The 21,319-nt window shown below is 43.0% G+C and overlaps 1 protein-coding gene across 13 annotated transcripts in view; it reads left to right on the top strand.

Moving 5' to 3' along the window:
* tjp1 (tight junction protein 1) overlaps positions 1–21,319 on the top strand; it is a 137,442-nt gene that overhangs the window by 109,998 nt on the left and 6,125 nt on the right. For 6 of the 13 annotated variants that reach the window (XM_062963333.1, XM_062963335.1, XM_062963331.1 and 3 more), the window contains 21 exons: positions 1,109–1,277; positions 1,619–1,763; positions 5,818–5,960; positions 6,208–6,313; positions 6,739–6,889; positions 7,050–7,158; positions 7,875–8,094; positions 9,039–9,223; positions 9,394–9,489; positions 9,783–9,865; positions 11,017–11,227; positions 11,383–11,483; positions 12,468–12,821; positions 13,660–13,893; positions 14,822–15,679; positions 16,126–16,223; positions 16,615–16,842; positions 17,634–17,684; positions 18,802–18,971; positions 19,301–19,766; positions 19,907–20,124. In XM_062963333.1, the coding sequence (XP_062819403.1) occupies positions 1,109–1,277; positions 1,619–1,763; positions 5,818–5,960; positions 6,208–6,313; positions 6,739–6,889; positions 7,050–7,158; positions 7,875–8,094; positions 9,039–9,223; positions 9,394–9,489; positions 9,783–9,865; positions 11,017–11,227; positions 11,383–11,483; positions 12,468–12,821; positions 13,660–13,893; positions 14,822–15,679; positions 16,126–16,223; positions 16,615–16,842; positions 17,634–17,684; positions 18,802–18,971; positions 19,301–19,766; positions 19,907–20,124 (4,396 nt within the window). The remainder of the gene's footprint in view (positions 1–1,108; positions 1,278–1,618; positions 1,764–5,817; positions 5,961–6,207; positions 6,314–6,738; positions 6,890–7,049; positions 7,159–7,874; positions 8,095–9,038; positions 9,224–9,393; positions 9,490–9,782; positions 9,866–11,016; positions 11,228–11,382; positions 11,484–12,467; positions 12,822–13,659; positions 13,894–14,821; positions 15,680–16,125; positions 16,224–16,614; positions 16,843–17,633; positions 17,685–18,801; positions 18,972–19,300; positions 19,767–19,906; positions 20,125–21,319) is intronic. The other 7 variants (XM_062963342.1, XM_062963332.1, XM_062963344.1 and 4 more) reach the window with 5 other exon arrangements.

Here is a 21,319-nt window from a genome sequence, read left to right on the forward strand (position 1 = left end):
GTACAGTAAATGCCTCCCTCCCTTCCTCACTTCCTCCCTCCTTCTGTTTTTCGCTTAGCGAAAGAGAGAATCATCTAGAATTTTAAGTAACTTCTCTCCTAGAAAGTTGATTAGTTGGAAGGGCTTCTCTCCTCCCGCTCTGATCACTGGAATAGAATTTGTTAAAAGGCTAAATATGTAACTAAATATGGGAAAGCAGCAGAGTTTGCTAAGTCATGCTGGTAAGGTGGGCTACGTGGAAGACACCTCTGTGAGCTAAATCATCCCGCCTGACAGATATTCCTCCCTTGCTGGCAGTTTGGAGTAGCATCTCCCTGGCAGAACTCTTAATCCTGTTGATACAGTTAAGGCATTGGGGTGGTTTCCCCCACTCCTTCATGATGATGAACGCAAATTGCAGCTGTCCCATTTGAGGGGTTGGAAGGTACTCAGACACAGCAGTGGTGCAACTTATCGGAAGCCATTCCATCACTGTGGCCATAAACCAGCTGTATAATTTTCAGCACTTAGCTTCACTCAGACTATAGTAGCTGTGGCTATTCAGCTAGTGCAAACACCTCTTCAAGTCACTCGTGGACATATTTCATAGGCTTTCTTAGGCAAGGAATACTCAGAGGTAGTTTTGCCAGTTCCTTCAGCTGAAATATATTCTATAGTATCTGCCATAAATAGCTCCAGTTTCCATAATTTAGGGGAATAATAAATCACAAGCTTAAATTCCCCACATGCAAAAGACACCTTTTGTTTCTAATTTGTTAATCCATTAGTCAAGTCAGCTTGATTCCCACCAAGTGGGTTGAATATTGGCTCTGGAAAAGGAATAAACAAAACAAGTCAGTTGTCCAAAGGAGGCCATTGATTCTGGAAAATAAATGCCTAGATTCCTCTTTCTTTGGTTTTTCTTTTGTAAGACTGTTTTGCAAGGATCTCCTTCGGTTTAATTTGTGCTGTAGGATTTATCATCTTGTGTTGTTGTTTCTTATTGTTAAATAGCAGTAACTTCTGAAAGCCAGAGCAGGGCTAGAGACTTTCCCCCTTCCCCCAGCTTTAAAGATGCCATTTAACTTCCCATTCGGTGCCTATCAGTAGTCCTTTTGCTCTGTTGCAGATAAACGGAACAGTCACGGAAAATATGTCATTGACAGATGCCAAGACCCTAATAGAAAGGTCAAAGGGCAAGTTGAAGATGGTGGTTCAAAGGGATGAACGAGCAACCCTGCTGAATGTCCCAGATCTTTCTGATAGCATTCATTCGGCTAATGCTTCAGAAAGAGATGGTGAGTATCGATGCTTTCCCTTTGAGGGGATGGAATGGGGGAAGGAATGGGCCAGAACAGAAAGCGAGGGGTGGGGATGTTATCTGAATTGGTATAAACATTTGCTCCTCATAACCTCACACTTTTAATATTGCCATGGTTTCCCCAAAAGTGCCGAGCTATGTGTTAGAATACTGAAAATTATTTGGGAAAGGAGGGGTGGAGACAGCCCCAGTTACACTTCATATAGTAACGCCCATAGAAGCTTATTTCCATTTGGGGGCAGGTTCATGCCATCCTTTTGATTATAATTTGAATTCTGAGTCATCTCATTGAAAAACAATCCAACTTTTATTTAACAGACATTTCAGAAATTCAGTCGTTGGCATCCGATCATTCCAACCGATCCCATGACAGGCCCCGCCGCAGTCGTTCACGATCTCCTGACCAGAGGTCAGAGCCTTCAGACCATTCCAGACATTCTCCACAGCAGCCCAGCAATGGCAGGTGATGGTAGCCTTGTACTCTTTTTTATTTTTTTATTGGGATTTGTTTTTAAAAAGGTAGTGTTGGCCGCTTGGGTTGGTACGTTATGGTGCATGGCACCATAACTCTGTAGGTGCATGATGCAGCCGTTCGACACGTCAAGAAGCATGGCAAGCACAGACAAGCGCCAACCTGAGAAATGCAGAATAATTGCCTTGTATTTTGTGTCTATGTGTATGGTGTCACTCGGTGGACAGAGACCATGGTGAAAATGGCATTTCTGTAGCATGATGGGTACAAGGTTCAAGTTTGGATGTTCACTGTCCTTGTGTTGTGTATGCACACTGAAGTATTGACAAGGGGTGTCAATTTCAGCCTCTTTTTTATTCTTGTCTGCAGGAGCATTTCAGAAATTGCTTACAAGAATGAATAATTTCAAAATAAATTCCCTGGTGGAAACCAAGAACAACAAGATAAACTTTATTAGGGTGAGGGAGGCCTGGATTCGAATTGGTGGGCTGCCCATTGAATTAAAGTATTTTGAGACTGTGGTTAGGATGCCATTGTGGAGGAAGCTGACCATAAGCCGAGCCTTTTTAGAAATAGCACAGACACTGTTGAATGCCGACAGTGGGCTATCTTTGCTAGGCACTTGGCTCAAGCCTTAATATAGTAATCTGAGATTCACTTGCAAAGATAGTCTATTTTAGCAATTGGTTGCTAATTGCTGTAATTATGGCATTGTATTTTTATGCTCCTGCTGGACTTTTTTTCCTCTCTCTTACAATTTTGTTCAGGTTGTAGGATGGTTTTTATTGATTGTAAATGGCTAGCTACCTTTGGAAGAAAAGCAAGAGATAAAATTAAAATATTGATCATTCTTTTTAAAAAAAAACAAAACAAAAAAAATCTTGACCTGTCTAATTACCCGCAGTGCTTCTTTATGGGCTCCACTTGTGAGCTTCCAAGTTGGGTGCTTTATCAGGAATAATGAAGCAGTCCACTATTGCGATAGTTAGTCTGGGTCTTGCTGAGCCAAGCTGTTCTGATGGCATTGTTATTTTAGAGCGCTTATCTTTCTTGGAGTTGAACTTTTTTGTTTCTTTATTTCTTGGATTGTCTAAAGCCACGATCCTCACAAGGCAGCTCCCAAATATTGATTTTAAAATTCAGTTTTAAACCTCTCTTCAAAACGATATGGATAAGCTAGTCTTTTAGGAAGAAATTCCAGAGGGCGAGGGGCAATTCCTGCCAATCTTTTGATAAGGTTGGAAGGTAAACAGTGGTCTTCTCAAACAGGTTGGTTCATGAGCTTGTTGCTGCCCTTCAGATAAAGTGAACTCAATGCATTGAGGTTTTTGAAGGTCAGGAGGAACATTTCCAGTAAGATTACTGTCACAGAACGGGTGTCCAAAAGGATCGATCCAGGTGTCCGTATTCTTCCCCCTCAGAAGTTTGCAAAGGCAGCCCTACCTTCAGGAGAGAGCTTTGCTTCCTTGTAAAACTGCTGACTGCTAGTCTCGGAAGGTGACAAGTAAAGCTTCCCACAAGATTTTAATGCTTTATGAAAGGAGCAGAAAGTGGACGGGGCCCGGATGTCACTCACATTTCTTTTTAAAGGCTCTGAAAGCGCAGGGAGATAAAACTGATGCCTTGTGTGTCGGAAGGGTGTGTGTTTTGAACAGCAGGCGTCTGCGAAGAGACGAGCCTCCCCTAATGAAACAAACATGAAGCTGACTTCACCCTTTTTCTGTGTGTGTGACTGAAGGTTATTTTAAAATGTTGCGGTGTTAAGCATCCTTTAAAAAAAAAAAAGGTCCCTTCCTGACACAGCACAGATGTTGAGAAATAAAAGCAGAACACATGCGCAGCGAAATAACACCTTTGATGACTCAAGGGGAATGTGGCTGTAATTTTTCACAACATTCTGTTACCTAGGAACAGTGACAGTGTCAAGACACTTCCTGAATCCTCTTTTGGAGAGAAAAAAACAACATGAATTGAATTACTAGAAAGTTCAAAACTTGGGATGGGTGCATCGAGTTTTTACAGTTTTGTGTAAACTTCGATAACATGCTTTTCTTCATTCTAGGGATAAGAAAGTTTTAATACTATTTTTGAGATTTGAGAGTATTGTATTTTTGTACCATTTGTAAAATCATGTGTTATTGCACCTTTGTTGGCTCTGCCTGCTCAATACATTAATGGGCATCCTGTCCTTCCAGCCCTGATGGGTATCAGCCATTACTGGTGGGTAGTAATAGCATGCCCATACTTTAATACCTGGCATCTCAAATTCAATTGTCAGGTGGAGAGAAAAAACACAAAAACTTGCAAAACCTGAAAAGCCACATCCCTTTTAATAAGTCCAGTACTGGGCTAAGTAGACATACAGTCTGCCCTGGTCTAAGTTAGATTCATTCCTACGCATTCCTATGCCAGCGATATATGTCAGCAGTCAGCCTCTTTGCAGTCATCCATTTGTGGGGAGTTATTGCTGTTGCTGTCCAGGTGTTTACTTGGTGGAGTCTGGTCATGCGGTTGCTTGCCAGGAGACTTCTCTCACATTGATAGATTGAAGGTATGAAAGCAAGTGGACTGTGAAGTGATGGTGTCCAAATGTCATCCTCTCTACATAAATAACATCAAATAATTATGAGGCTGTGGCTGGGCAGAGGGGGAGAGGGAGGGAGGAGGCTGGCGGATGACAACGTAGCATTTCGAAAAGCAATTCTTGTGCTTCAATATTTTAAGAAATCTCTTAAAACCGTTGAGTAATTTAAGGACAACGGCCAGTGCGCTTGCGCATGAGACGCAAGAAACCTATTCGAGCACAAAAACCTTCCTTGGCCTGAATCGAATTGCTCATCCCAACTTAGTGAGAACCATTGACTTATTGGGAAGATAACAAGTCAATGTTGGTGTAAATTCAGTAAGTCTATTCTATTTAGAACTAGCAGTTGGATTTGGAGCAATTGATATCAACCCAACATAGCTTAATTGTTTAAGGATTGGTCTACAAGTCGGGGAGATTATATTATTATTATTATTATTATTATTATCATCCCCTTTTCTGTCTTAAAGAGACCCAAAGAGGTCTCTTCTCAGCAGTAGAAACCTACTTTTTGGGGGGGGGGGGGGGTCTTTGACAAGTCACTCCCAGAGGAAGGCAATGTTAGGCCTCCCCAAAATAAATCTTACCAAGAGAATGTTGTGATATCTGTTCATTCTAAGTTCATTGTTAAGGACAGTCTTCTGGATCTCAAACACAGATACTATCATTTTTATATTTAAAAAGAATGGCAGCTCAGTGGTAGAGTGAGATGTTGGAGAAAGGTCACAGACTTGAATTCCCATTTTCCACACCAGAAGACAGAAATGTTGACATAGGAAGACCTGTTCCCCCAGTCCTTGGAGAGCTTCATCAGAATAGGCAACACAGAGCTTGGATAGGCCAGCGGTGTGACTGAGAAGGAGATGTTTGTGTTATTGACCTCAGATAGCTCCACCGAGGGAATTGAAGGCAGGAGATGATTTCTGCATGTCAGGCCGCATGAGGTTTTAGGTACAGCAGTACTTGTGAATGTTCGTTTCTCCAGCAGAACCATGTCCAAATCTGGAGGACTTGGAAAGTGCCTGCAGAGAACATCTCTATGGGTTTGGCACTAGGCTCTCCAGCATCGCTCTTTGATCACCTTGCAGTAGAAGCACACCATAAAAGCATTGGTACTTACTGGTTGAAGTTGAAGTCGTCTCTTGGACTCAATTGCTTTTAGTATAGGTCTGTCCCTTTCTCTGTTTAAAAAGGCCATTGTGTTTAATCGGCAAGTCCTGATTCAAGTAGATGTGTTGGGCACTCTGCCTTCACCATTATTGAAGCAATGGTGCCATCTAGCCGTGGGAAATGGAGGTAGCACGTGTAAATAAAACATGCCTTGTGGGGTTTTAAAAAGTCATTTGCCAGACCTTTGTGTCATTTCTGGGGGTGGGCAAGAGGCAGGACACAAGTAGATGTCTCCTTAATAGAATTGTTCCTGCAGCTTTTAAAATTAGATGTTTGCTTCTCTTGGTTTAGTCTCCGGAGCAGAGATGACGAAAGAATAGCAAAGCCAGGAGCAGCCTCTACTCCTGTGAAGAATGCAGAAGAGACCTCCCTCTCCAAAGCCGTGGAAGAATCTGTTACGGAGAGAAATGATAAGCAGACCCCACCTCTTCCAGGTAAATGTTCAGGTAGCATCTGGTTTTAAGAAACCCCAAATGGACCAATCTCAAGCATTTTAACCAGCAGGTTAAGCAACAACATCCTTGTCTTGGTTTTCAGCTACTTCTATATCACTTTGGTGTGTCATTTAGGCATTTTCTAGACCTTGGTGAATGTCTTGCAAGAGTTAGCCAGGCCACACTGTGTTTATGTCCCGCTCCAATGTATTATTCCACATAATCCTCTTCTGTGTTTTCCAAACAGAACCAAAGCCAGTATATGCTCAGGCCGGGCAGCCAGATGTGGATTTGCCTGTCAGTCCATCCGACGGCCCTTTGCCAAATTCAACACATGAAGACGGAATGCTTCGGTAATGGATCTTTTGCTTATGCCAGTCCAAGGCCTCATCTTTTTCACAGGAAGATTTGAACAGAATAAATATTCAGAAATGTCCATTATTGAGAGATTAAACTGTTGCTGGGGTAGAGAAACTTGGAGCATCCAATGTTTTCCCCCAGGATTTCCTACAGGCCACACACACAGGCTCTCAGTAAAATTGGAAATAGATATAAACCTTCTTTGAAAACTCGTTTGGGGGGATTTTTTGAGCAAAACAAGGATGTCTTTTGTTTTATAAAGCAGAATCACTTTTCTTCTCAGGTTCTGTAAGAACAGAAGGCTTTGAACAGGCAATAATAGGGCTGAGGTTTACACATGGGAGAACTGAAATGTCCATTTATCAACAGAACTCATAAACTGGGTTTTTTAAAACCACGTAATTCCTCATCTTTGCAGGCCAAGCATGAAGCTTGTCAAATTCAAAAAAGGGGACAGCGTGGGCTTGCGGCTGGCTGGGGGCAACGACGTGGGGATCTTTGTGGCCGGCGTCTTGGAGGACAGCCCTGCTGCCAAAGAAGGCTTGGAAGAAGGGGACCAGATTCTCAGGGTAAAGCTACATCTGTTATTTAAAAATGGATTGTGATACTCCTATTTTGATAATTTGTGACAAATGCCATAAAGAGATATTCACATAGCAGTGCTAACCAAAGGGGGTTCTTAAAATTGCTTTGTGACTTGGTAACCTTTTTGTTGTTGTTGTTCATCAGGTAAATAATGTTGACTTCACAAATATCATCCGGGAGGAAGCAGTCCTGTTTCTGCTTGACCTCCCCAAAGGGGAAGAGGTAACCATTTTGGCACAGAAGAAGAAAGACGGTAAGCAAAATTCCTTTCATGCAAGGACAAGAATGATTTTTATAAAACAATCTGGGTGGTAGTCAGAAATAAGGCCGTTGGCTTTACAGTCCTGTGTTGGTTGAAAGAGGAGTGGTCCTTTTTATACAAGTTGGAGTTCAGTGCAATGATTTAGATGGCATTAAAAGTCACTGTAAGTGTGCTTAATGCTCATTTATATCTGTGTGTGGATGTGTTTAATGCTTATAAGTGGGTGGATTTTAATGTTTTAATATTTAATGAGGACTTAATTTTTCATTAGATGCAGCTAGTTTTTAACATAGGTCATTTCTATGTATTTTTTAACGTTAACCCCGGCCTCTTAATACCGTGACCCTCAATTGGGCTTCATCATCTGATTCTACCTGCCTTCTTCTGAAGCATCTAAGAAATTAGGCCCTTGAAATATCCAGTGAGTTATCCTTCAGACTAAAGTGTTTCAGTGATTCAGTTGTTCCACAGGAGTGTATTTGGAATCGTAGGACTATAGGGAAATGTTCTGGATTAAATGCAAGCCAGTCTGTCAGTCTAGCTTTGTTTTGGCAGCATCAAAATATTATGAATTGCATCTTATGGCATTGTCAGGTATAAAATAATCTAGGGATTGAAAAATTACTTCTTACTCTCAAAGCATCTTTTCCTTATTCTATAATTGCTTCTGGACGCCATCAGTCATTGTTTGTTCTGTTTCTTTGCAGTTTATCGGCGCATTGTTGAGTCAGACGTGGGAGACTCTTTCTATATTCGGACCCATTTTGAATATGAAAAGGAATCTCCCTATGGCCTGAGCTTCAACAAAGGAGAGGTGTTCCGGGTGGTAGACACATTATACAATGGCAAGCTGGGATCCTGGCTGGCAATTCGGATTGGCAAGAACCATAAAGAAGTGGAAAGAGGCATTATTCCCAACAAAAACAGGTATTTCAGAGTGGCATTTCAAGCAGAATTTATTTGGCTCAACTACCAAGCTTTTTGAAACCCACTTCATGTTATAATATCTGGAAGAGATCACTGAAACATTGCTATTTTATGGCATTGAATTGTACAATCATCCAAAATATGTTGAACTTCAGCTTCCAGCTGGAGAGGAAAAACTAATGCTGAGGATTACTGAGATTTGCAGTCCATTAACATCTAGAACCGTGGTTCTCAACCTATGGTGTCCCCAGGTGTTTTGGCCTACAACTCCCAGAAATCCCAGCCAGTTTACCAGGTGTTAGGATTTCTGGCAGATGCGCAATTGCCCCATGCTTTGGAGCATGTCTGTCAAGAAATCTTGAATTCCCAGAACGGTGTTTCAGAGGAACTTTTTTGTAAGGATTTGTTTTTGCTGTGATCATAAAAACAGAGCACTGGAAACTTTATTTTTATTTTCCAAAGCTTTTGGGGGTTTAGTTTAAACTATTATGCAGTCATGTATATTTTGATTACCTGCATTGTCAGCTTGCTTTGTATTATATTGTGTGGTGTTTTGCTGTTCTTTCTTTCTGTGTTTGATCTGGATGTTTTGCTCTGCAGTTCTAGACAGTTCTGTGATTTGTTGTTCCGCCTTCCCTTGTGTGTGTGTACGTACACAGATGTATATTTCAGATGGTACGCTTTTGGAAGAACCTATTTTTACTTGTTCTATTGTAGTGTGCCATGTATATTTGATGATGCTGTGTTACTGAACAATAATCATAATAATCGTAGCTGAATAGCAAGTGAAGAATAAGAAATAAGAAATGGAAACTGAGCTGGAGAAATGGATCTCAGGGAGGGCCTGCGGGTGAGACCAAATATCCAAACTAGCCTGCAGTCTTCCTTAATGTCAAGGTTCATTTCCAATATTATTTTTTTGTCTTACTGTGTGTTTCATGCAGAGCCGAGCAGCTGGCGAGCGTGCAGTACACCCTCCCAAAAACTGCAGGTGGGGACCGTGCAGACTTCTGGCGTTTCCGTGGCCTGCGCAGCTCAAAAAGGAACTTGCGGAAGAGCCGGGAAGACCTTTCGGCCCAGCCAGTTCAGACCAAGTTCCCCGCATACGAAAGAGTTGTCCTTCGAGAAGGTGGGCCACAGTTGAAAACAGGGGAAATGAGCCCCACTTAGTTTAACAGTTCTGCTTACTGAAATCAGCCTACGCCCATACCATACACATTACTATTGACACATAAGACAGTGGCATCAGGGATTGATTTGATAGCTGTTGTTTTAGGAAGATTTATCTTTAAATTCCAGCTGGATTTCTCAGGCCTGTGACGATCTTCGGACCAATTGCGGACGTTGCGCGAGAAAAGCTGGCCCGAGAAGAACCAGATATTTACCAAATTGCAAGTAAGCGTGCACATTGACTACTTTCTCATCTTATTGCCTTCTAAAGGAAGGTCTGTAATAATCTAGCTGTCATCTAGATTTTCAAAGATTTCCTAATGCCCTGCTGAGAGCCAGTGCCTATGTTTGCCCTTTGGCCTCATTTGACTTCACACTGTGTGGCTGTAACCGCATAGGCTTGAAGTCTGTTTACACAACCGGAACGGAAGCCAAAGGGTATCCCAGGGGTGGGTTATTGAATGCTTTGCACACACATGTACCTCTGGATGACACTTACCTGCTTCCTCTTTTAACAGAAAGTGAACCAAGGGATGCTGGGACAGATCAGCGTAGTTCGGGCATTATTCGGCTTCACACAATAAAACAGATCATTGACAGAGTAAGTTTTGGACACCTACGTTGTGGATCTTTTTTAGTCTGACAAGCATGATAAACAATACCTTATGTACTGGACCAAACAGGATTATAAGCAGAGTAGCCACAAATGTTAAAAATGTGTGATAAATGCAAAATAGGTTGTTGCCCTCTTGATAGGAGCCATTGTTGACATGCCTTTTTAGATGGTTAGCTGTGTTAGCAAATAGTGAACTCAGAGGGGGTTTTAATGTAGAATGAATGGTCATTCGTGCAATAGCTGTTACTGATATAGAAACATCTAGCAGATGAAAACATAAAATGCAGTATTCAATGTCTGCCCCTCTATATACCACTAGGCGTGGAACTTTAAGATAAGTGTGTAAGTGATATTAAAGGGGTTTTAATTTTAATTTATTCTCTTCCAACTCTGTGATTCTATGATTCTGTGAATTCAGTACTTAAAAAAATACTAGAGTAGAAAAACAACAACTTCGATTGGCCCCTTTTATGGAATGGCCAATACATGCACACACACACACACACACACACACACAGTCTCTCTCTCTCACACACACACAGAATAACTATAACAATCTGATGAAGTGGGCTCTTTTCTACAAAAATGGACTCCATTAAAAATATGTTCATCTTGAAGCTGTCACATCTCTTTGCTAATGAAAAGGAAATCCATCTTGCCCTCTTCGGGCCACTTGCTAAGCCTGCAAAATAAGTGTGGTTTGGCATGTAAAGACCTGCAAGTGAAAGCCCTCTGTCTCAGCAAAAAATGCTCACCACTTTGCAAATTGCACTTCAAGAGAGAACTGAATTTCACCTAGCAATTCTTTTTTTTTTAAGCCATGTACACCTTGGCTCCTTGTATTGTCTTTGGGAGCTCAAAAATGTCTAGTTACAGTAAATGTTAAAAGTCTGACAGATTGCAAGTATGAAATATGTCCTTTATCTTTTTATTGTAATGTTTAACCCTCTATCAGTCTCTTCATTATTAGGCTTTCTTTATCTCTGATTTTATTCACAAAGTCCCAATGAATGAATCTTTCCAAGTGAACGCCATGGATCTTAAACAAAGCATGCTATGAAAATAAATTGTGTACGTAGTGCCTCAACATTCCAGAGTCTTCATTCATTCATCTCTATATCGTTCCTCTTTCTCAGGACAAACATGCGCTCCTGGATGTCACTCCGAACGCAGTGGACCGCCTCAATTACGCACAGTGGTATCCCATCGTGGTATTCTTGAACCCCGACTCAAAGCAGGGTGTAAAGACCATGAGGATGAGGCTATGTCCGGAGTCACGGAAAAGCGCAAGGAAACTGTATGAGAGAGCCCACAAACTACGGAAAAACAACCACCACCTCTTCACAGGTGAGTAGACCAGGAAATGTTTGGGATGAAATGGCAGGTATTGGTCCCGCAAATACTGTTACGATGAAAATAACAGGCTGGAAAAATGAGTGTTTTGCCTGGTGATTTTATTTCATAAAGCTATCTGGATCCGCCTTGTTTGTTTTTGTTCTTAGCCACGATTAACTTGAATTCAATGAACGATGGCTGGTATGGAGCTCTTAAGGAAGCAATTCAGCAACAGCAGAACCAGTTAGTGTGGGTTTCGGAAGGAAAGGTATGGAACCTTAATTTTTCACTTTGTGTTATGCATTTGACAAAGATCTTCCTTTGCATTGCTGCTGGGTTACATATAAAATCATGGGGAAGGTTTATGTGAGAATAATTTGAGCATGGAGGAAAAGGTTAGGAATTTGAAGAGGTTATTTTTTGAGTTAGGACTTTCAGTTAGCATAGCAGTGGATCCCGAGCGTTACAATTTTTTCAAAAAGCTCAAAATAATAGTGATGCAATCTTGGCAGAGTCTGCTTTTGAAAGCGAACGGTGATTGGATTGTGCCTCTGACTGTGGCAACATTGGACAGCTGCCTGTCTTTTGGTTTTGTTTCCTTGTGTTAAAAGCTCTTTGGGGCTTTGACTAGTGAGTGTTCAAATAGTGTTGATCCTTCAGGGTAAGAGACAGAAAGCCAATAAACCTGACCAACCTCCAGATTCTTAACTTTTTACATTCTTGAAATTGTGAGCTTTACATGCGGAGGAGGGTACTCTCCGCAAAACAACAAGCTCCGGGTTTTGTGCTGTGTCCAAGGTGATGGATGATGGTTGCATCTTCTACTGCTGAGCAAAGGAGGCAAAGAATGGTGAAGAATGTATTTTAATTAGATTACAAATGCTTAAGCCGGGCCCAGAACAATGGCTCATTAATTACTGTCTGAGGTTCCCATTCTTGCAACAGAGTTCCTTGAGTGGGGAAAGCAGAGGTGGGGACTATGGCAGAGGTAGGCCATCTTCTAGCCAACAAAAAGCAGGGAGAGAAAATGGGGAGAGCAGCTGGCTCTGATCAGTAATCTGGTAACAGGAAGTAAGAATCTGTCCATAGAGATTTGGTTGGTCAGAATGTCAACAAGGCCTTGGCTGGTGCCTCTCAACACCTTGAATGGTCTTTCATTAAACGGAGCTTCTGGGTGGAAGGATGTCCTTTTTGAGAGGTTATTGCAGGGCTTTCCCTTTATAAACACCTGAATCGGATGTGTTTGACACAGGCAGATGGTGCTACCAGCGACGACCTTGACCTACACGATGACCGCCTGTCCTACCTGTCGGCTCCGGGGAGCGAGTACTCCATGTACAGCACGGACAGCAGGCACACTTCGGACTACGAGGACACGGACACAGAAGGCGGGGCCTACACGGACCAAGAGTTGGATGAGACCCTCAACGATGAGGTTGGGACTCCTCCCGAGTCGGCCATTACGCGGTCTTCTGAGCCCGTGAGAGAAGATTCGTCCGGAGTGCATCACGAGAACCAAACCTATCCTCCGTACGCCGCTCAGGCTCAGAGTCAGCCCAACCACAGGATAGAGTCCCCTGGGTTCAAGACGAGCACCGCTCAGCCGGTAAGGGTTTGAAAAAGAAGATGGAAACCTCTTTTGCCCCATCCCACCTCCCTTTTATAAGATGTGGTTAGCTTAATTACTATTTTGTATTCAAAATGAAGGCAATGAAACAAAAATGATTGAATTTTTCTGTTTCCTAAAAGAAGTTATCACTTTTATAGTAGCAGGAGATGGTTGTTTTTCCCATCCAGAAATCAAGTTGAAAAAGAGCAGTACTTCTTTTGTAAGGGTTGAGCTGCAGCCATCAGCTTTCCCAAAATGAATGAAAATTAATCTTTTTCTGTTTTCCTAGGTCAGGCTCCAAACAGATACCTCTCTTTGAATGCTTGATACTGTGGTGGCTCTTGGCTTCCATGTCAGCCGGGCAGTGAATGCCTCCAGGTTCTGGACTAGTGTCAAAGAAGCTATACAAAGTGCTGAATCCCTTTGGGAGAATTGAGTTCTGCACCTTGGATATCTTCTTGGAAGTCTGAAATAAATGATATCACAACCATAATAGGAAAAGGGAGCGGGTACAAAATCGCTTAACCTTCATTTTATTCTGAATAAAGTTTTTTTTCCTTTTGCTGAAAACAGTTCCAGTCTCCAGGTCACAACAGGATCCACTGCACTTAGCTGATAGCAAAGTTTCAAAATATTACTTTAGGGGGGATAATTATAGTCCTCATCCTCCAAAAGGAATTCCTCCGAGCTCTAATTTAGGCACGATTCCACACTCTGATAACTGGGGTAGTTGTGGTTTGATGTGTTTTATGATGCAGGACCCTGCCAGTTTTATCAAAGAACAGACAAACAAACAACGAAGTCCATCCAATGGCTCTGTTTTAAACATTTGCAGAAAACAGAGACTTCGCCTGGGGTCCCCTACCTCTCCCCATCGCCGGAAACAAACCCTCCTCCGGCTTTATCTACTTCGTCTGTCAACCTCAGGCTGGAGGAGCCTGGCATGCACGCCTACAACCACTACCCGCCACAACCCGGGCCCCTCAGGACACCCAGCCTTGAGGCACCCCACTTAATGCTCAGAGACCCTGAGCAGCCATCCTTATCGCCGCACTTAGACCCAACCAAGGTACCTCCGCCGGGGCCCAGACCTTTGCCGCATGGGGAGTCACTGCTATGCGCCCGGCACGCTCTCGCCTGATCATATTTGCTTTGCCCCGTACTAAAGGCTCCCGTATGATTTCTCTCTTCCCACAATCATTTCTCCAACTATCTAAAGTGCTTCAGCATTTCTTCTTCTTTTTTAAAAAAACGCTAACATTTTTGGAGGGAGGGGCAAGGGAGTTTGGCTTTCGTTTCGTACATGTGCATGAGTTCAAATTGCATTTCTCATCGCTGCTGGAAAACAACTTTCATAAATCCAGAGATGTCGCAGGCTCATTTTATTTCAAAGCTTTTCCTGTATATAATGTATATATGTGTTATTTCAACTATCTCTTGTTATTTGAATGCTTCTTTCAGGGGGTGGGGTGCAACCCATCTTCCAAATCATTCTTGTGTTCTTAGACTTCATTAGAAATGGTTCCTTTTACTGGTAGAATGTGAATGCAGTCCCAAATAAATCCTCAGCCAGCGTCCAAATTTTGTGATGAGAATAAAAGCAAATAGCAGAGAAGTTCACAAAAGCCCTGAATGTTGGCTGAGGCAGCGGAGGCTTGGAGTTTGGATATCACAGATAAAATCCATACACAATTGTAATTACAACATTTAGGTGCTTAAGTGCTACAGAATTCTTTTCAGTCCCAGCTGCTTTTTTTCTCCATTTCAAACAAAATGCTCTCTGCGGTTTTGTGTGGTTTCCAGACTGTATGGACATGTTCTGGCAGCATTTTCTTCTTACGATTTGCTTGCATCTGTGGCTGGCATCTTTAGAGGATGCAGGCAAAACATCAGGAGAAAATGCTGCTAGAACACGGCCATACAGCCTGGAAACCACACAACACCCCTGTGATTCCAGCTGTGAAATCCTTCTAAAATAAAATGCTGTCTTGTTACAGATGTACAGGAATGAGCCTTACATCAACGAGGAGCCCCCTCGGGCAAACTATGTCTTAAAGCAGCCGGTCCAGAGGCAGGAGAAAGATCCAAACCTGGCCTATGAACCGCAAGCCCCATATGTGGAGAAGCAGCCGAACCGCGAGTATGAGCCTCCGCTGGCCTACAGGTATGACTCCACCAACTATGTGGACCAGTACTCGCGCAGCTACGACCCCCGCCTCCACTACGAGGACCGTGTGCCTCCCTACGAGGACCACTGGTCCTATTACGACGAGAAGCCTCCCTACCAGCCCAGGCCTCCGTACGACAACCAGGCTCCCAGAGACTTTGACCCCCGGCAAAACGCGGACGAGGGCACAGAACGGGGCTACTTTGCCTCCCAGCCGCGCTTTGAGGAGCCCCCTCCAATGGCTTATGACAGCCGGCCCCGCTACGAGCCCAAAAGCTTCAACATGACGCAGCTACGGTATGAAGAACAGACTCCGGCAGGATACGAAGTGCATGGAGGGCGGTACAAGCCGGAGAGCCAGCAGGCCTACCCCTCTGGAGTGCCCAGGTCGCCCGAACCCAAGCATTATTTTGAACCTCAACCCCCGGGCTACGAAGCAGCCCCCCTGCAAGGCTTTGGTGCAAAGGCGGGGCAGTACGAACTCTCTCCCAACCCTCCCCTCCCTTTGCAAAGCAAACCCGAAGTTCTGCCTTCCAACAGTAAACCACTGCCTATCCAACCAGCCGAGGAGGAGGACGACCCAGCCATGAAGCCTCAGTCCGTGCTCACCAGGGTCAAAATGTTTGAAAACAAAAGGTCGTCGTCACTGGAAAAAATCAAGGACTCAAATGAAGTTCCCACAGCCAAGGTAAGCGCACATAGGCCTCCATGCGGCACTTCATTTCTCTCTGAAGTCCTTATTCACAGACTTATAAGGCACACAGAGTTGTCAGGGCCCATGACCTGGAGAGAAAAGGTGTGGCTGCTTCTGTGGGATGGCATAGCTTCTCAATCAGAGGATACTTTGGGGGTTTTTTTGTATGATACAGCTTATGATGGTTTAATTTAATTATATAAATGATATAAAACAATTCAAATATCCAACAAAAGAGCAGTATGTAAAACAAGTAAGGACTGCAGGCTGTTATGTTCACAACTAAAACTTTCTGACATAGCTTCTAGGAGTTCAAGTTGTATTTCCCATCTCTTCAGGAAAACAAGGCTTTCATTTCAAAGCTTTTCTTTTTTTCAAAAAAAAGTGTGTGATTAAAATGTTTGCTTTTTAAGTTTTAATCTTGTTTTGTGTCTTTTTAGCAGCCTCCAGAGCTGGCGCCTAAGCCTAACATCACTCCAGCGGGCGGTCCGAAACCAGTCTCTCAAAATCAATATGAACACGATAAACCAGCGTACAGGTAAATGCCATCTTCATGCGTGAAGGGAGGGCAGCACTGATCAGATGCCTATCACTGAGCGCCAAAATGGGGAATAACAGCAGGGAAGGGCAGCCTGCAGAAAAATGGGGGAAGTTAAAGGCCATTCATTTGTCCTCCTGACATTCTTAGCATTTGGGGGAAATGATGTAAAGTGTGTTGCATCTGTAGGGAACAGCGAATGGAGGCTGATAGCATGTTGATTGTTGTGTTTCACAACAGTAGTCTAGTTATACAAATAAGACCCCCAAATCTGCGGCAATCTCTCCCTCTCCCCATTGTCCTTTTCCTTCTTATGTTGAAACAGATTAACATGGCAATATTCTTTTTTAAAAGTGTCATAAACATGGGTTTGAACCGTTGTTTGTTTTAGAGCCCCAGAACCACAGAGACCTCAAACGAAGCCCCCCGAGGACATTGTTCGGGCAAACCACTATGACCCCGAGGAGGATGAGGAGTATTACCGGAAGCAGCTCTCCTATTTCGACCGCCGAAGTTTTGAAAACAAGCCGGCTGCTCAGGTCCCTGCCAGCCTCCACACGGAGCCTGCAAAGCCAGTCCACCTCCACAATCAGCTTAACTACACAAACTACGCTTCAAAGTAAGCCCGCTGCTCTGTCTTCACGTCTCTGGTTTGTTTGTTTCCTTTTTCCCCAGTGCGTGTTTTCAGCCTCTCATACAGCAAGAGGTGAATCAGGAAATCCCAGGATATCCTTTGGGCACTGTAAAACCTGGCCTTGTTTTTTCCCCTTGCATAACTAACAAAAAAGGCATTTCCTGCCCTACTTTGGGTCTCTTTTAAGGGAGAAGAAATGGAATGATGATGATAATAATAATAATGCAAAACGTTAAACAGCAATAAAAGGTGCCTGGTTGCATGTACTTTTAAAAAAAAAGTGCCATCAAGTTGTGTTGCTTGTGTTTTTTGGCACAACCGGCCTTCTGTGTTGTGCTTGTGTTCTCATATGTGCTTCTCTGCATGAAGGGAAAAGATGCTCATTCAGCACAGAGACAACATTGTGCAAATTGCAGGAAAAAGCACTTTAAAAAAAAAAAAGCTTGATGTCTCAATTATGTGCTTGTGAGGCTCAAAAAATTCTGTCTCAACCAAAATCTCATCCCCAAACCTCTTCCTATTCAGATGATGCCACTGACAGAGAAAATTAAGCATTCCAACTCCAAAGGGTACCATAGAAAGGAAGCTGGGACTTGCTAGACTTTAAAGCATCTTTTATGAGACATATTTGGGTTTAGATTGTGAGTTTGGGGTTTGTGCCTTTTTTGATTTTTTTGTTTGGACAGTTTGCCTAAAAAGTGAAGAAACGTGTTTAAGCCAGAATGACTAGTTTTTCCCCATTTTATTCTATTGCTGCTTGCTTTGCCGCCACCTAGATTTCTTGGCTCTTATTCTAGCTTTGGCTACTTGAACAGGAGCACCAAGTGGTAAGAACACTGTTGACGTGAGGATGGTTTCATGTCCTCTCTTCTCTTACGTTCAATCACAGGCATTATGTGCAGACAAAACCCCAAAGGCAGCTTCAAGATGAATTGGGCCCAAATTCGATAGGAATTGGGCACTGCATTGAATACAGTTGAGAACATTTTTTTAAAAAGAAATCTGAAAAATTAACTACTTTCTTCCCTTTTTAACCAGCTAAACATGTTGCACATAAAGCTAGTGAAACTTAAGCTTTCTGCATTTCTGGAAAAGATGGCATTGTAAATATCTATCATGGGGTGTGTTTCGGCATATTTATGTCAAATTGTGGTGCGTCCCAAGTTTGGAGCATCACCGTAGCTCTTGGGTACATGTCTACTTGTAATTCCTTAGTTTAAATTACTTTACCTGGCTCATAAGACAAATTGGAAAATACAAATGTACACAGAGGCAAAGAAATGTACCCTAAATGCCATCTATCTCTTGTTTGCTATCTCCTTTGGTTTGTGTTACTAATCTTTCTAACACATCGGTGTTGTTGTAAGCTCTCCTTCGCTCATAATATTCTTGCTTTTATTTCTGGGCATTACAAGAGAGTTACGCTAACATTTCTAGAATCAGTTCAGACCTTTGCAGAAAGCTGCAATGCTATAAAAGAATGCACATCACTTCCAGAGGTCATTTTTGGAGGACCAAACAAAAGTGTTGCTGACATACCTGGAGTCAATTTTTTCCAGCAGTTTTGCTTCTGTCTGTCCTGGCAATGTTAGCTATAGTATACCTTATGGCCTTGCTTTAAGGTTGGGTGAAAGCAGCTCAGACCCCACTGTATATTTTGTAGTTCACCTCCCATCAGCTTCACCCAACATGGCTAACATTCAGGGATAATGAGATGTATAGTTTGAGATCTGAATAGCACCAGGTTTTTTGAGCTCACTCTTAGAGATCATTAGCCAGTCAAAAAGAAATTAGAAATCCTAAATATGTATTTTCAGAAAGAGCTATAAGGAAACAAGTAGGAAACGCCCCAAGAAGGTAAAGGAGACAGAAAAATCTGGAACCGAACTGTGGTTTTTCTTCTGATTTCCTCCTCCTCCTTTCCTTTCTCTTTCATCCAAACAGGGCCAAGTCGATAGATGTGGAGCCGCTGGATCGGGTTGTTGGTGAGAAGCGTTATGAGCCAGTTCCTCAAGTGACCCCCTCTCCGCCTGTGCCTCCGGTGCAATATACCCAGCCTCAGTCCATGAACAACCCTGTTGTGTCTCTTCAGCCCAAGTCTGCACTTGCTGCAGGTATAGGAGGATTCTGTAAATCCCTGATGCTTAACATTTCTGATTTGTTCTGTTCATGATGCATACCACAGGAATTCCCCTTTTTTTTGAGGACTTGTCTTTCGATGTTCTGCTGTTTTGACAGATCTGTATTATTGCCATGTACCGCACTTTCAATCCCCAGTCCACTCTCTGCAGTTCCAGCCTAGTTTCTTCTACCAGGTCCATTTTCTACTGCTCCCTCAGAATTGCTGCATGTATCTTTCCTTGCCAAAATACTTTCCATGGTGCAAAATCATGCCTTGGCATTCTATTTCACTCATTTTTGTTTTCTGCCTGTTTTATTGCAGTGAACTCTGTGTCAGATTTCCAGAACTCCACCCTCACGAAGCCTGAGCCGCCACCACCTCAGAATAAGCCGGCTGCTTTCCGATCGTCCAGCCGAGAAGACACCGTGCAGTCCACCTACTATCCCCAGAAAAGCTTCCCTGACAAGGGGCCGGTGAACGGAACCGATCCAGTCCCAAAGACGGTCACTCCCGCTTACAACCGCTTCACAACCAAACCTTACACGAGCGCCGCCCGGCCCTTTGAGCGCAAGTTTGAAAGCCCCAAATTCAACCACAACCTCCTGCCAGATGAGAATCAGCATAATAAACCAGAGTTGCCATCCAAGCCTCAGAATTCTCCCCAGCCTCTCTTAAAAGCACACAGCGCATCCCAGCCGGAGTTCGACAGCACGGTGGATACCTTCTCCGACAAGCTCAAATACCAACCAAATAATATCAATGCTGTGCCTAAAGCCATTCCTGTCAGGTGAGACTCTCCCTGGGCCTGAGAATTAATTCGTTTTGTGGGACAGTTCACCTCTGCCTTTGCACTAGATGAAATAGAACAACACTTGCTGCTAGTTATCCTTGGCAATGACGGTAACGATTATGTCTCTTTGGTTTCAGTCCATCTGCTTTGGAGGATGATGATGAAGAGGATGGGCACACTGTCGTAGCCACGGCGAGAGGCGTTTTTAACAGCAATGGTGGTGTCCTGAGCTCCATAGAGACTGGCGTGAGCATAATTATACCCCAAGGAGCCATCCCCGAGGGCATCGAGCAGGAGATCTATTTCAAGGTCTGCCGGGACAATAGTATCCTCCCTCCTTTGGACAAGGAGAAAGGTAAGAGGAAACTCCCTTGCAACGATAACCATGTTCTCTTCATGCTAGTATGGCCTGTGCAAAGGGAAAACATTATTAAAATAAACCTTTATTTACAAACAGCTAATAAAATTATCACATTATCAAAATAGCTAATTAAACTATCACACAATCAAAGTAATTTTTCCCCAGGAATGGGAAGACAACTCTCTTGAGTACTGAAATCACTGGAGTGACAGTTATTAGTATTTGTTGTAGGGGAGTCTATATTATTTCCTTTCCTGCCCAGTAGAGCACATCAAACTGTCTACAGGTTGAACAGGTTCCTTATCTAGAAACCTGAAATGCTTGAAAATCTGAAATAACGACAGCTTTATTTTTTAAGGGTTCGGTGTTTCATGCACAACATTATTAAAAATATTGTGCATAAAATTACCTGAAAGCCATGTCTTGAAGGGGTATATGAAGCATGAATGAGTTTTGTGTTTAGACTTGAGTCCCCTTCCCGAGTTATTGTGTGTATGCAAATATTCCAAAAGACTTCTGGTCAAAAGCATTTTAGGTAAGGGGCTACTCAATTTGTATTGAGAGCCAGGACTACTTCATGAAAACATACCAAGTGCTGCTCCAGTATTGCTATTCTTTGCTTGTGGATTTTAACTTGTCGAGATCTGTGTTTGTACAGAAGCAGCTTAGAGCTTTGACCAGGGAGTTGGTGTGTTACTATTTTCCAGAATAACAAAGATGAATTTGAGTTTATGCCTCTTCTGTCAAGTAGGGCAAGGTGAGGGAGAAGATTCTTCTCTTAGCTGTCCTGCGCTATTTTTAAGAAGTGAGCAAGTGGAAGCCTACCCTAGATAGAATTTCCCTTAAATTAATTGTTTCCTTACTTTAATATATGCTGTATATTATTTGTGGCACAAGATCTCTGAACTTATTAGTGAGCAAACAATTTAAAAAGTCAAAACAGTTTATATACAGATTTGGATGTGATCATTTGGCCTCAAAGTGTTTAATAAGGAGCTCAGATTTAACTTGGCGGCTGAATGAAACCAGTGCTGGCGCCAGGCGAGCCTCGGAGGGCAAGGCATTCCACAGTCAGAGCCACGGCAGAAGAAGGCCCTCTGGTTCTCTCCTGAAGTGGAAAAATGCAGTCCCTCCAGTTCTCAGGTAGCCTGGCTGAGGTGTGATGCTGCATTGTGAGTTCCTCTTTCTT

This window comes from Anolis carolinensis, unplaced genomic scaffold (assembly GCF_035594765.1).
Source record: "Anolis carolinensis isolate JA03-04 unplaced genomic scaffold, rAnoCar3.1.pri scaffold_11, whole genome shotgun sequence".
Classification (NCBI taxonomy): Eukaryota; Metazoa; Chordata; class Lepidosauria; order Squamata; family Dactyloidae; genus Anolis; species Anolis carolinensis.